General features: G+C 40.9%; 1 protein-coding gene across 3 annotated transcripts in view; it reads right to left on the bottom strand.

The window, feature by feature from the left end:
• The window catches only part of ccnd2a (cyclin D2, a), a 157,838-nt gene that overhangs the window by 17,841 nt on the left and 123,995 nt on the right, over positions 1 to 16,002 (bottom strand). For 2 of the 3 annotated variants that reach the window (XM_030097117.1, XM_030097118.1), the window contains one exon: positions 191 to 406. In XM_030097117.1, coding sequence (XP_029952977.1) covers positions 191 to 406 — 216 coding nt within the window. Of the gene's footprint in view, positions 1 to 190; positions 407 to 1,785; positions 2,236 to 16,002 lie in introns of those variants that run through there. The other variant, XM_030097116.1, reaches the window with a different exon arrangement.

The following is a 16,002-nucleotide window of genomic DNA, read 5'->3' as shown; positions in this document are numbered from 1 at the left end:
TCGGTGAAATGACAGCTGCAGTTCTGTTTTGCATGTCATGTCAACTCATTTTATGTGAATTAGGCATTTTTCCCCCACTTTTGAACAGCTTACATTATGAATTTAAAAAAAATCCCCTCAGGTTTATGTCTTCACACAGCAGATGACAGGATGAATCCTAAAGTAAGATGTTGAACCAACTGTTGCTTACCAGCAGCTCCTGTGGTCTGATGGAGTTATCTGTGTAGATGCAAAGCTTCTCTGCGGTTAATGGACGAGTCTCTTTCAATTTGGATGCAAGAAACATGCATACTGCTCCCAGCAGCTGCAGGTTACACTTTTTGGTGGGTACCACTGCTAAAAATCTGTCTAAGTAGTTCATGGCCAAGGGAAAAACTTCTTCCTCGCACTTCTGCTCCTCGCAAACCTAGAGAGGGAGAGAGAGCAGACAATGCAGCAACGTTGAGCATTAGGAATCAGTAACCCACCCTGCAGTCACCTGACATTTTCCCCCAGAAGCACTCCAAATGTATACAAAACTTTCATAAGATAACGGAAAAAGAGACAGATCACATTTAAAAAAGCACATATAAATTCAATGACACACATACTTGGGGCCGGGCCAAGAATTTGCGCCCAGCCCTAATCTGTTGCGACACCATATATTAATTCGAAATATATTAACTTACAAAGAATGAGACGCGACTCAGACACATATTGTCAATACAGTCACATTCCTGCAGTTCATTCACTAAGAAATGAATTCAAGTCACAATCAGCCAAAAAAACACCCCGGCAGTGCAGGACACGGAAACACACACTTTTTTCTTCATTCGTCATATTTTCATAAAATAATTAAAAATATAAATAAATTGCCTAGGTCCGTTTTTTTTGCACGATAATGTGCAGGAGGGTCTTTCACATCATAGCCGACAATTCCTATCCAAATCCGCTAAGGATAAATATGAATAAAATGTCAAAATATAAGGAGAGTGTCGAGCGGCTGCTCCGGACTGCGTCACCAGTGAGCCGATATATTCATTTCAAAAATTAATTAAAAATATTCAGCGCGTCGGATCCCGACAGTATTTACATGTAAATAAAGCGCAGACGCTCGGCTTTGTTTCCAAACAGGTGTTGGGCAGAAATACTTTACGAAGGGGAAAACATTTACCATAATTCCAACATAACGACGGGGCGAAGACGCGGAGAGGAGATAAGGCCCTCACCCCTTCCGACATTTCAAATAGATATCTAAAATGTTTGCAGCGTTTTTCGCGATCATTTCTATATTCGACGGAGGCACAAGACCCTCGTCTGTCATAGCCGATGCTTTTTGACCGCTGTTATTGCGTTTATGACACTGTAAATCCTCTTTAAAGCGCGACTGCTCCTGTAAAAACCAACATGGCGCAAAGGCAGCCTTGCAGTGGGGAGTGCATACGTGTGCATGGAAATATTCAGGCTATCTAAAATAATAACATTAAAGAATCAACAGGCAGCCTGCAAACACACATGAGAGTTATTGGAAAGAAATCCGACTGTGTCAAAGACATCGCAGCTCGCAATTTCATGAACGCAAGTCGTCAAGACCGGACTTTAAAAAATGGTAAGGGGGAAAAAATGCAGAAAACGACACATTCGGTCAAAAAGAGGAATAAGCGATCGGAAATAACAGCAAAGCGTCACATCTACCGCTCAAAAATTGCAATCGGGGTCTAGGAAATGCAGCAATGAAACAAATCCGGAGGCTTTAAAGCCGAGTACGGAAATAACGACTTGTCAGCACTCGGTGTTTCGGTATACCTCCAACATCCAAGTCGCGACCATCCTCCTCATAAAGGGCTGAATGTCTTTCTGGACGCCTTTAAAATAGGAATATTGGGGTAGAAATCTCTCCTCTATAGTCAACAAGTTCTGCAGGACTCTGTCATCGCGCAGGAGGTTCGGATCGGAACGAGCTCGTATGATGGTGTCCATTTCGAGGCAGAGCAGCTCCATGGTGCTGGTGCTTTCACTGGAGCACAAAAAGTGGAAATTCTCTCGAAAAGCAGCGTTGCGGAGGAACAAGGCGACGAGATGGCAGGGAAAGTCTTTTCGAGGCATAAAAAGTGAGACTGCAGGGGCTCCGTAAGAGTAGTCCTGCCTCTCCTTGTTGAGAACTTTTTTCCTCTCTCCCCACAGTGCGCCTCTACTTTCATCTGCCTGGCCAGATCAAGCGCATTTCAAGCCTGCCTGCGTGCGCCACTGACGCAATTCTCTACATTACCTCTGTATTGGCGAGACGCAACATGCTGCACTCCTGCCCCCCCCCCCCCCCCCCCCCCCCCCCTCACCGCCTCCCCCTTCGCTGTCCTACAACTAAACTTCTTGTAGTTTTTGCAAACATGGATGCACATTCATTTTAAAACAAGCACCGTGTATATCACCGTTTCCCCGATTGTTAAACATGTCATTTCTTTAATATTACAGAAAGAGTATGATTGGTTAAAACTGAGTTTTTTTTATACATACATATACGCTTCTTTCACTAAAAAAGTGTCACAATCATGTCATAATATCAACTGTTGCATTGTTATTTGGATATTTTCAGCTGCTTTGACTCCATAAAGTGTTAAAAAGTGACAAATCAACAAGTGAATCCAACTTTTTTTTTGTTGCTGCATCGACTTGCGCCAAAAATTAAGTGTCTGCCATCTTCTTTCAGTGAGCCTCGTGCAGTGCACAACTTTTATAATGCACGTCAACTCACAGCGCACGGCCACGGGCACGCGCACAGGACAGTCCCACCCACCCACCCACACACACAAACTAACTGCTTGTGGTTATAGCTTTCTAGGAAATTTAAAGAAGCATTCTTTCTCTCTCTCTCTCTCTCTCTCTCTCTCTCTCTCTCTCTCTCTCTCTCTCTCTCTCTCTCTCTCTCTCTCTCTCCCTCCAACTTTCATTAAAGATGACACACAGTTCAAGCCATGTCAATTCATCTCTGGTGTGCATCTTCTGCTTTGGTTTTCTATGGAAAACAAGCAGGTGGAAACCAAGCCCAGAGTGTAAGTCACTGGTGAGATAATTAAAAAAATGACTGCCAAATGATTTAGCCTCACATCCAGTCACAAAGAGAATCTGCATGGGTAAATATGTTAATCCCCGTCCCATTATTTGTTCACTTCAAAGCGTGAGCCCTGAATGGATCGAGACGTCAGTGCATCGGGGGAACACTGTATAGCCCTCAGAGCTGTTAATTTCCATGCGAGGCTTGGTGGCCATACAGCAATGCATGTGAGAAAAGTAGGGGAAATGTCTCTTTAAAGTTTTTTTCCCCCTCTCTCGAGTCGAAGTTGTTTCCTCCTCCCTGTGTGTCTATTTGCATAGCCAATAGCTCCTCAGCGAGCAGCAGAGGCTGTGCGATTGTTACTGGGCAGACTTCTCCTACCTTCCGCTCCCTCTCTGGTCATTTATCAGCTGCCTATCTGCTCAGAGCTTGTCACTTTTGCCTAATCAGCCTATCTGACACGTACATCAGCCTCAAGTGGCTTCAGAACGCTCATTCTTTTGTGCGCACTTGGACACTTTATATCCAAAGCACCTTGCTTGTTGCTTTTCTTTTAAATACGTTTCTTTAACTTGAAACAACACACTGAAGATAAATAATCACCCCCCGCCTTGAAAAGGGAGCATGTGGTTCTCGATTCAATCTAAAAAATATATTAACAAAATAATTTTAGTCTGGAAAACTAATGGAAAACTCCATAAATGAGCTGGATAATCAACAAAACATCATCAAGACATTAATATCTGTCACAAACCGTTTCTTGGCGTGAAATGATCATATTTCCCGATTGATATATTAAAATCCAGTCAATAATTCAATGAAAGAAAAGCTATGTTTTGTATATATAAATATAAAAAAAAATTACCGACAAAAAAACATTCCACTTGACAGAGTTTAACAAAGTCACACCAGTGGAAATGCAGTTCTAAAGAGTGGTGCGGCGCGGAGGCAGGTGCTCCGGATCCCCTGGACACCCAACAGCATCAGCTGCTCTCAGCTCATCAAGATGCGCAATTACGCATCTCAAAGAGAGCTTCTCAAGCATTTCTTCACAGGCGGGTGTAAGTGATGGCCGCCACTGCTTTGTTACAGATAAAGGGAGTCATTTAAAGTTAAAAAAAAGAGCGGAGGAGTCTGCTGTAGCCTATTCAACAGCATTATATGAATAGGAGACACTGTAAAATTGGCCACAGGAACATTCTTAAATCTTAATATCTGCTGAGCTGATGAGGGTAAAAACATCTGCCATGTGGGGTAAAAAGAGAAAAAATCAAAAAAGTGTAATTAGTCTGAGGTGGTTTAACTGCAAATAAAGCTAAAGAAGTCGATTGAATGGTCAAGTGATTAAACTTTCTTAATCGATCAATCGCGGCTCGTGATGCACTTAAAGGAATAACGACGCGTTAAACATGTGCAGAGCTTCTCTTTTTTGCAGCGGAACATGCTCCTCTGACTGAGATCAGAAACAGCAGCAGGAGCGCAGTTTGTCCCCGGAAGCATTCAATTATCACCCAAGAAAAAAAAAAGAAGAAGAAAAGAACGCAGCCTTTTTCAGGAAAACACAGAGAAGCTGCGAAAATCCAAGCAAGACATGTTTTTATTGGAGGAAAAAAATCGATACAAAGTCAAGTTTTGAGAGTTTGACGGGATTTCTGCGCTGCACACTGTAAGAAATATCGGCAAAATACGTTAAAGTTTTGAAATCTTATTTCCTCAATAAAAAAATTCATTTTTTTAAAAAGCCCTACACAACTGACATCGGGCTTGTTTCCAGACTTGCACTTCATTTACAGTATTTTTTTTTAAAGCGAATGTTATTCTTTAATTTTTTTTCGCAGAAACAGACACGTTTCTAAAATAACACAATAAAACAAACGTGAAATTAGGGGAAATTACAGCCTCAGACTTTCGGGTTTCTTTCGGTTCTGAATGAAGGAGGGAAGCGGTTGAAAGAGACGCGTAAAGGCAGTGAAGGGGGTCACTTTTTGCAGCGCACAACTGGCTCATGCGCGCACCTTTCACACTTTTAAAAGCACCAAAGTGCGACCAGGGGCGCGCAGCCGGCAGCCAGATCACCACAGCCTGTCTGTCTCTGTCTGTCTTTCATCTCCGCCTTTACCGACATCACAGCAACATGGGAATCTGACTCTGACAGGAAGAAAAAAAACATCCCACAAGACCAGAAAAGTGTCGGAGGGGAATTTGTCAACTTCTCACTGAGACAGAAAGAGTTGTGAAATGAGAGCAGCTCAGGTCCGACTCTGTCTATAAGCTTAAAAAAAAAAAACAACCCATGAATAGTGACAGATTCAACAGCTCTGTGTCTTCAATTCAGCCTCTCAGCTCTCTCTGAGCTGTTATACCTTCCAAATCAGAAACCCAGGTAACACAGATTTATTACCAGTTTATTACTTAAATCAAATGCATTTTTTCCAAATAATTTTATTCACACAAAAAGGTTGATTTATGTGGATTGAAATAACAGCAATGATTCACTGCAGGTTTTTCCCAAAAAGCAAAAATCAAGCTAACTCACCTTATTGTGAATCTAAAATAAACAAATAAAATTTGGCTTTTAAAAGATCCAAGATGTTAACAGCAAAATATGCACACCATAAAGAGAAAAGATCTTTTCAAATCTGTATTGAAAAATATCCAAAATAATAATAATAGTAAAAAAAGCAGCACACCTGCATCAGCAGGTCAGCTTCTCACCCAGAAGAAAGACTTCTCCATGAATTAAAATGCAATTAAAATGAAAGATCACCAACATGGTAATGGGATATAACTCCATTAATGTCGGCATATTATGTTTCTTTTAATAATCAACATAAATATTTGAAATATTTCATACATTTTAAGTAACAAAGAAACTTTATGTGAAATTCCACTTGTGTCCACTCACTTATATTTATCTATAATTTGTTCATAGCTATCAGGTTATAAACTGTTTCTACATTTTTTCCAATTTTTTATCAAATCTGAACAAAAGTATGAATTTTAAAATATTTTTGGATCAGTTCATTTACACTCCAACTAAAATAGATGATTGCTAAAGTATTGAGAAGCTGCTTGAGTGACTGAAATCAACCTCAAGATTCAATTATTTACAAGATAACAATGTAAATGAAATCAATCTTTTCAATCTTAAAATTTACAATCACTAATTTCCTAATTTTATTGATATTATATTTCTTTGATTTCTGCTTTATATGGGTTTCATGAACCACTATACTGCATTTCCACCAACAAAATAATAGAAACAATGAGAGCTAATGTTTAAAAATGTTTAACTAAGACAAGGAAACATGAATAAATTCTTGCTTGTTAATTTTAAAAGAAATATGATGAGTCAAAGAATGAAATCAAAAGTGTTCAAATTGTAACACAGCAGCACAATTTAAAGAAAAATCCACTTTATCAAAGCAATGAAACCACAGAAACTTCCAGCATCCGCTTTGAAGTTACATTTTGGGAATCATTTGATAAGAAAACCTCTCAGGTAGATTCCACTCTTGAGATGTTTCAACAGCAGCAACAATCAACAGCAGCAACATACAGGGAAAACACAACAAAGCAGTTTTCACATGCTGTCAGTGGGACATCTGCTGATGATTCACTGTTCGATTCCCATCACTCATTCATCCATTCCTGTCATTTGCTTATCACAGCCGCGTTTCCCCATTTCTGCTCTATTTTTCTGTGCTTGAATAGCTGCAGATGTGTGAGCAGCAAACAACAATGCAGAGGAAAGCCACTCATCCACGATATAAAAACACCAGACGTCATGCAAAGCTTCACTGGAAAAACAAAAGTCCAACCGAACGGACCGGCTTGTGTTGATGTTATGTGGCTTGTTTTCTGATCCATCACAGGTGTTGTGCACTTCCTGCTTTTGATCTTAAATAGTTCTGAGTTGAGTTTTAACTGAAACGCGAGTCTTCACTGCACCCAGTGAAGAAGAATTAAAGGTAAAAAACATCACCATCACCACATTGCAGATACAAGAACGTTTTTTTTTAGTTTTGCATTTATGGCAACACAAAACATCTGTTTTGCTATCAAACGGTCGTGTGTTTGAAAAGTTGATTTGACAAACAACACCTTCTCTAAAAGCAGCAGGCAGAAATCCTCTGCCTCCTTCACAGTGGGGAGCCTCGGCCTTGTTGTGATTCTGGGAGAAGTGAGTGTTTCCAGCGGCGCCTGTGAGGCTCGTCCCTGACATCTTCACTGAACCACCTGCAGGATCTCCCCGGTTCCCCCTCCACGTCCAGCCTCACAACAATGCAGCTCTGGCACTGAGCTTCACTCAAACTCCCTCAAATTCTTCATGCAAACGTCTCCTCCCGAATTCTTCGAGACCCACCTTTATGTCTTTATTCAGGAAAAGAAGCAACAAAACCCCAAAGGACAAATTCTTATTATTGCAAGTTAGAAATTAGTGTAATTCAGAAAGACCGTCTCGTCTGTCCTGTCGGTGCAGAAACATCTCTGGAATATTCTTCAAACATCTGGCCACAATACACCTTGGTGGTGGAATTCATATTCTCATTAAATTGAAATCACAAATGTTGCTGTGTGTACAGAAACTGTCCTCTATTAATCCTCATTGTTATTTGCAAAAATACAGCCAATCTCAAGAATGCAAATACATTCAAAACTTTCTAACCTGATGGAGGATGAAATCATTATTGGTTCAAAGCTGACTTCCTAATGCTTTTCACAACATTTAGTATTATTGCTGACAACTTTTATGATCCAGATAGCACAACTCTTCTCTATGAGAATGAGATATTCCTAATTAGAAATATCTCTGTGTTTACATCATATGTGCAACTGCTGTAGAAATTACATTCATGGCTTTGTGCTGAAGTCAAATAACGCTCGAGTACACCCAAGACAAATTCAGTCTATTTGCCTTGTTCCTCTGTTAGACATGAACCAGATATGCAGTTCAGATAAGTTTATTTATCCACAAGGAGGAATTCATTCATTCACTCATTCATCGCCTCCCAGTGTGAACTCACAGTCATCTAAACACTCAGTCCTCTGAACAACTCAATCACTCAATCAATCACTCAATCAATCAATCAATCAATCAATCAATCATGGGGCACAGGGAAATGTCATATAAAGCATAGTAAATCCAGATACAATAAAAGATAAAGCACATAAGATAAAAACAAGGCAGAGTAAAACAATAAAAACAGTAAATGAACAATAAACAAAATCTGTCCTCTCGATAAAATCACTTTAAGGTCATTTGAAAGTCATTTAAAATACATGTGGTCAGTGTTTGGAAGCCTGATAGTGGAAGGAATGAAGGACTTTGGATCCCATCTCCTCTTTCACCCTGTTCGTTTGGTCGTTCTTCACCTCATTCATGCAAAAAATACATCCGAACCCCTCCGGAACAATGAGACCAGACTGCGTCTCCTGTACAGACACTCAGAGTCCGTGCACGCTGTCCCAGGTGGACAGACCACAGACATAATGAACAATGCACGTCTGAATGAGATTCGTGTTTAGGAGAGAATTCAAGCAGCACTGCTCACTGCAAACACCACAGCAGCTTTATCTTCAGGAGGACGTGGCGGTTGATTGCAGTCGCACTTTTGCCACAAGATCCCTCTTAAGTCTGGGCTGAGGAGCCTCTCTGGGTGGAGATTTTATGTTCTCCATGTGTAGCAGTGACTGTAAACTGAGAGGAGGTGATGGATGGACAGACCTCTGCAAAGTGTGACGAAGCATTTTGACCATAATCATATAATAATCATGGCAACAAAATTAATTTAATTAAAAAAAAAAGAAGAAACTGAGGCGTTATTTGACCTGAAGAGCAGGTTTTTTGGTCTTTGTGGGGAAAACTTAATACAAGCACATGAAGAACATGCAAACTCCACACAGACTATAGTCGAAGCTGGGATTTTCTCCCCTGTCGTCTCAAAGCTGTTTAGACAATGTGCCTGTGAATAATTGATTAAATACTTGAAAGCCTCAAAGGATGGCTGAACAAAACTCCAGAGGCTCCAATCTGCGTCAGGACGTTTGATGTTTTCTTCAAATCACTTCGACCACTGACTGAACACTGACTGATATATTGCATCTCGTTGATCATATCGCCACCAAATACGATGCAAGAAGTGTTTACAGTCTGACATCTGCTGCTGAACCGTCTGACAGCAATCACTGAGAGAAATGCCTGTTTTTCCTACTCAAACATCCCTCGTCTGAAGAAGTAATGGTGTCATGGCTGCACTGGTCTCTGTTAAAGAGAGTAAATGTTAAATGAACTCCCTAAACAGCGACCGGTGAGCATCGATACCGTCACTGAGCCCGACTCCTCCTGGGTCCTGAACTGTGGCTGCAGCTGCTGATGGGAAAATAGTTTTGGCTGATTTGTTGCACTTTGCTCTCGGTCGTCACTATGAAAGATTCCAGTCGCTATAGTAACATTTTCCCCCTTTGAAAAGAGCCGCCTGTCTTGTTCTGCACATTCGGCCTTCAGCGGAGCTGAGCAGACACATCAGAAGCATAATCAATAAGTAAAAATCCCTCCATCACTGACAATTAGAGGCTGCCTGAGCACACTAAACAATGAGGTCTGGTCGCTTCGGCCGAGCGTTTTTGTTAACAGAACCGTCTGGTATTCATTTACCTTCCTGCTACCCTCCACCCCATACCATCACCCCCCCCTACATGCTTGACCCTTTCTTTTGAAGTCCACCAACAACCTTTCATACACTCATCAAGTCTCAGGCCGAATGAGCCGGACAGAGAGGTGGGTCTGCTAAATAATGTCAATATTTCCCTGCCCTAAAAGAGGATAAACTGCTTTTCTTTTGCGATTCTCACACTTTTCTTTCCCCCTCCTCAACGTAACAGCAACTGTGGAGGCTGCTCTGCCGCGACGGACTCAGCTGCCGCGGCCGCCTCTCGCTCCTCCGGCTCCTCCAGGATTTTCCCATGTTCCTATCCTTGACTTTGTCACTCATTCAACAGCTGCTTGCTGATACTGCATCACTGTTCCAGTCCATCGCTCCTCCTCCTTTCACGACGCGCACCAAGAACAAAGGCATTGTTAATCCGACACAGTCCTTGATACATACAGAATGCAAGGACTTTTTCTGCAAAAAAAAAAAAAAAAAAAAAAAAACGGTCTAAAATTGTGTCTGTTAGTGCTTCGGGAGGATCAACATCCTGAGGACTTCCACCTGGGATCACAACAAGCTCAGACTAAAACACACGGGGCTTGAGGTCAAAGAGATCCCACATCTTATCAGCGAAGCTCTTTGGTATTTTAATAATGGCATCCATTAGAAAATACACAAATCTGATTACAATCCACTTAAAAACCATAATTACAGCTCGGCAAAGAGAAGCAGAGTTACGTGAAGGAAACTACAGCACAGGACCCTGCATGCAGATTGGCTCCACTGGTTTTTTTTCTCACATAATAGCCTAATGGCAGCAGCCATTCACACACGTCGTGTTTGATCTATGATTCACACACCGCTCCCAATAAGGAACAAAGAGAATCGGCTTATTTACATTCAATCTTTCACACCGACGTAAAGGTATGCGAACATGAAAAAAGTTAACCACATCCAAATAACTCCAGGCAGTGAAAATAAACCCTGAAATCAAACTTATCAAACACCTGAAGCCCAGAAAGTGCACGTGCATCACATGCACCGAATGGCGCCCGCCGCTGCTCTGGATGCTAAAGCACGCCGAGTGGAGATGAGGACGAGATTACGGTGACAATTACCGAAGGTTCCCCTCCTTCTCACAGCTGCGTCAGGTGTTAACCTATCTGCTGTCACTAATAATAACACCCGGCGCTCCATTTACGGCGCCAGAAGCCTAATTACGGAAATCGCACATGTGCAAGAGGGAAGAGTCGGCGGCGGGAAGCACAAACACCTGATGGGTGAAAAAAAAAAAAAATGTATTGACGTAGACAAGCAATGAAAACACACACACTCACACACACACACACATGGGGGGTGGGTATCTGATCTTCTCAGTGATCAGTGTGTGTGTGTGTGTGTGTGTGTGTGTGTGTGGGGGGGGGGGTTCACCACAGTGGCCCCCCTGGCAGACGTGCAGCTTCATTACAGCACTGCACATGAATGTGCGCCATCCTCCCCGCCACTCTGGATCAGGCTGGCAAGAATCTGATCCGTTTGGGAAACCGAGGTGTTGGACTGTAATTTATAGGCCGTATCTTTCAAGTTTCTCCCTCAGCGCCGCCGGTGGCGTCAGCCCTGAGCCGCCGTGTGTGTTTAACGGCTACATGTGTTGCTCCCTATCTCGCTCTCCGAGTGGCACAAAGGTAAAGGGAAGCTTAACAGCCTGGGAAAAAGTTGAACAGTGTGAAATTACCTTGATCCAAAGATTCCTGCCGCATACCAGCCCAATGAACCCATAACAGAGCAGGCACTCAGTCAGAGAGCCCTGCCTGCAGGGAACAGCTGAGACATTACAGAGGGGGAGCCGGAGAAGGGGTGGAGCTGGGGGTGGGGGGTGCGAGGAGGTGAAAGAAAGATAAATGGGAGCAGGAAGTAGGCCCACTACCAGTAATCTCCAGTCTCCAGCCAGAGCCGAGGGTCAGAGTGTCTCAGCACGACGCTCATATGAGTCTTAGACAACTGGAAGGTGGGGAGCCGGCGGCTCGCTCCAGTCGGACTTCACACTCCGGGGCCCTTCATGGGGGGATAGCGGGGGGAGCAGCTGCACCATGTTGACAAAACATGGTGGGAAAATGAGATGACAATGACTGGATCGTGTCTGAATATGGATTTCAAGTGTTTTTATTCTGGATGTTTGTGGTTGACTTGTGGAATAGTGAGATTACAAAAAAAAATCCTTTCAATTTGATGCAAATTGTAATGTCTTTATTTTGAAAAAAAAAAAAAAAAAAGTTGCGACACAAGAGCATTCTTTCAAACAAACAGGGATGAAGTGAAGAGAGTTTATTTAGATGGATCTGGATGCCTGTTGACCCACTTGCCTTGGCCGGATCGCCGGGCTTTGATGCCCCACCGAAGGCACGCCGGCCAAAACGCCACGGTAAATCATCTACAGTAAATAGTGGCTTTGAATCAGTTTCACTTCACGAACATGAGCCCTGTCGTGTAAAGGATGACTCTTACATTTCACTTTATGAACCGCGGTTCCTGCACGGCGGTTACTTTCATCTCTTTCACCAAAGCACAAGCTTTTGTTTGCTGTACAACTCATTTTTCCAATCTCACATACATGTAAACACTCTCAGGGGAAAGAATCAATATTGTTCTTGAGACTTCTCTGGTAACTGATTCATCTGGTTTGAATCGAGAATGAAATGCAAATCGAGCAGCATTTCCTTCACACATCCGTCTTCGAGTCCACTTAGCAGAGAGGAACCTGGACGGGCCAGCAGTCCGTCAGGCGGACCACACAGTGACACACGATCAGCCTCGGCGGCTGCGTTCAGGCCGAGGGAGAGGAAATCCACGCTCGCAGGGAGAACATGCAAACTCCGCATGGAACAGCTCCAAGACGAGGATGCTCTCATCATGCAGCAGAAACAACAGAAATACAACAACAGGCTCCGTTTCCACGTCAGTGTTTCAAGTTTTTCCAAAAATCTGCATTTTCATCCGAGCGCCATTGTCGTGTAAACAAATCCCCAAAACACAGCAAAAGCTTTCCATTTTCACATGAAAACTTTCCCAGTCTTCTTGGTCTTGTTCTTAAAATTCCACAAATGTCGGAGAAGGTGGAACTAAAATAAAGAAACCATCCATTCATCTTACATGCGGCTGTTTATCTGGCAGACCAGCTCACAGCTGATAAATCAAAGAGCTAAACATCTCATATCCAACTGGGCGGCAGCAAATTCTGGAAGGAATTCATGAAAAAAAATGTCCAAAATATCTGTAAACATTGGCAGTTTTCTCCAAAGGGAGTCCCAGTTCCTCCAAACATGTGGCTTCTTTGAACATGTTCAAATAATTTGCACCATTTATTTAGTGAATTAGCCTGAGAGGAAACCGTCCTAATTTAGTTTGGAAATGTCAAATGAGCCCAGCATCTGTCTGGTCTTTATCCAGGTCGGGGTCCTCTTTCAGCAGCTTCTGCGTTTCTTTCATCAACTCCATTTTGCCTCATGTCTGATTAAAAACAATGAGTGCAGACTGTGGAGAAACCGGCGAGACATTCAGGCGCGAGCGCCACAAACTCACAATTACATCTGCTGAAGATCTTGTGCATCTCAAAACGAGCAAACTCAATTGTTTTTATTTTTATTTTTTAAACCATGATTAAAGTCAACAGTCTTGCACCATATGTGCAAAGTATCAATCCGGTGCGATTCAACAGATATTTGTCTCATTCACGTTTTTGCGTTTTCAACAAACTGTGAAATGTGGCAGCCGAGTGAGAAAGCATTTTAACAGAGACACAGACGCACATTCACACCTCCAGGCACTTAAGAGTCTCAAATTAACCCGACGCTTTGAATTGAGGCAGGAAGTGGAAGTACGCAGAGAAAACTCCACACAGGCGCAGGGAGAACATGCAACTTCCTCAATATTAAACCAATTCTGCCATAGAAATTAAAAGATGCCTTGTGGTGGTGTCAGAACATATTCACACATTTTTATTAACAAATGAACTTCGTTCATGATTTACTATTTCAAATCATTTATAGATATTATTAGTTTATTGATGAAATATCAGCGTATTTAGTTTCCTTTCAGTATTTCACCTCATTTATAAAACTTCTCTCAGTTAAAACGAGTGTAAAAACTGAAGTGTCACATTTTAATATTAATATATCTTTCTCCTAAAGCTTTAATTACTCAGTATCAGTAAAAAAAAAAAAAAAATACAAATATGAATTACAAACCACGTTAATGGCATGATACACATTCAAAGTCAATGACAGATACAGGTTGATTTAGAAAAAAAAAAAAAGAATTAAATAATTATTTCTGTTGCACTTTAAATTCAAGTATTTCTTTGTTTTTTACATTGGATTGTCATAAATCAAATTCTTCCGAATCTGGCAACAAATCAAAAATGGGACTAATGCATCAAAGGAAATGAAGGATTTATTTATGAAATGTTTTAATTTGTTAACTTTATTTTACCCATTTTATTTGAGTTGAATAGACACAGATTTCGTTTTCTTATTCATTGAATAGTTTCGGCTAGGGCTGTCAGCATTAATAGAAATAATCATGATTAATTAATGTAGGGACGACTGAAGATTTACTTTTTTTTTATTGTGATTAATCACATAATTAGGTTTAAATGTTTTTTCAGTTTGAAAACTGTATTTTAACATAGACATTGTGTCAGGTTGGTCTACATGACACTTTAGTTTGAAAGAAAATCCAACAAGGTCAAAAAGGAAATTCTTTCTCTGTGTTTGATTTCCGATCAAGATGCTCTGGTCAGGGATCGGTGGCTGCAGGAAGTCACAATGCTGAAACTTCAACAATGACTTTAAATCAAATGTTTAACTGATTGTTTGGACTGAAGAATGCTGTATGTTATGGGCTGAAAACTGGTTTGAAAGGCAAAACAACAGAATTTAAAAAATGCATTTCAAAGCATGAATAATCGTAATTAACTATGGAAATAATGTGATTAATCGAGATAAAAAAAATATTAATCTTTTGACATCCTGAGTTTCAACATTTCTTTTTCTTCTTCATGACGATCCATTTTTATTTATCTTCACTTCAAAATACAGGAACTGTTGGTGAGATGAAGGAAAAATAAATTACATAATGAATAAAAGTATAACAAAAACAAAATATAATAGAAAGCATCAGACTCTCTGCTCACACAATTTGCCTGTAATGTGGTCTTTTATTATATCATTATATATTTTATAACTATATTAACTTTATAATAAATTCTTAGCAACGTTTTCAGTAATATTCATATGTATACTTTTTTTTTTATAGTATTTGTATTTAACAAGCATATATATATGTTATACTTTTGCACTTTATAACCTTTAGCTATCCTTGATTTCTTTATTGTATTATTAATATTAATCTAGAACATTTATCTACTATTAATTGATTACAATTTTTTAAGTTAATTCAAATTTTGTTTGTTAAAAATAAGCAAACATATTTAATTAAAAAAAACCCAAAAAGGAATAAAACTCAAAAAGTCTTTTCGGCTCTGAAGGGCCAACCACAAAAAAATGCAGATTTTTTTCAGTGATAATGAAAACAAAACTCAGGTTCTTCTTGGTTCGAAGAGGAAATCCCCTAACATGCGCTCACAACAGAAATTAATTGCAAAAGCCAAATACGTATTTTGTGGTTGAGTTTTGGTTATTAAAATACTCTGAAATACAGTAATGTATCTAGAAATAGATTTTCTTCTCGTCCCTCCATCGCTGAAGGGATTCCACCTCTGCTGATGATGCAGTGTTCTTAATAATCTGAAAATGAAAGATACTAATACTACGACTTCACACGGTGACAGCTGTGGGAGGCTGACTCTCTTCCGGGTAATTTAAAGTGGACCAGTTCCTGCGCTCGACGGTTACACCTGTGCGCTGCGTACCCTGGAGCTGGCGCTGGGTTTATTCTTATCGCAGTATCTGCAGTGCCTCTGCACGCTGCGCTCTCACAGAGCTCTGTGAGGATCGCTTCAAATCAATTAGAGGAGCCTGCAGCAAATGCGTGCTGAAGGCGCCCATTCTGAAAGTGCCGGATATGAGCAAAGGTGCACTCCGAGCCACATGTATAACAGCAGTAACATGGGTGCACGGAGAGAGCGTGCTCGCAGCTCGGTCAGGTGCAGCTCTTACACAGCACACACACTGAAAACACTCATTCACTGCTGATGTAGTTGAGTACAAAAAAAAAAACAAAAAAAAAAAACAGGATGCTCAGGTTTGATTTCCCAGTAGTTTCATCATACTGTCCTTATTATTTTGATGGAACTCTGTT

Source organism: Salarias fasciatus, chromosome 7 (genome assembly GCF_902148845.1).
Source record: "Salarias fasciatus chromosome 7, fSalaFa1.1, whole genome shotgun sequence".
Taxonomy (NCBI): Eukaryota; Metazoa; Chordata; class Actinopteri; order Blenniiformes; family Blenniidae; genus Salarias; species Salarias fasciatus.
The sequence above is the reverse complement of the archived record's forward strand: the minus strand, read 5'-3'. Positions and strand labels throughout refer to the sequence as shown.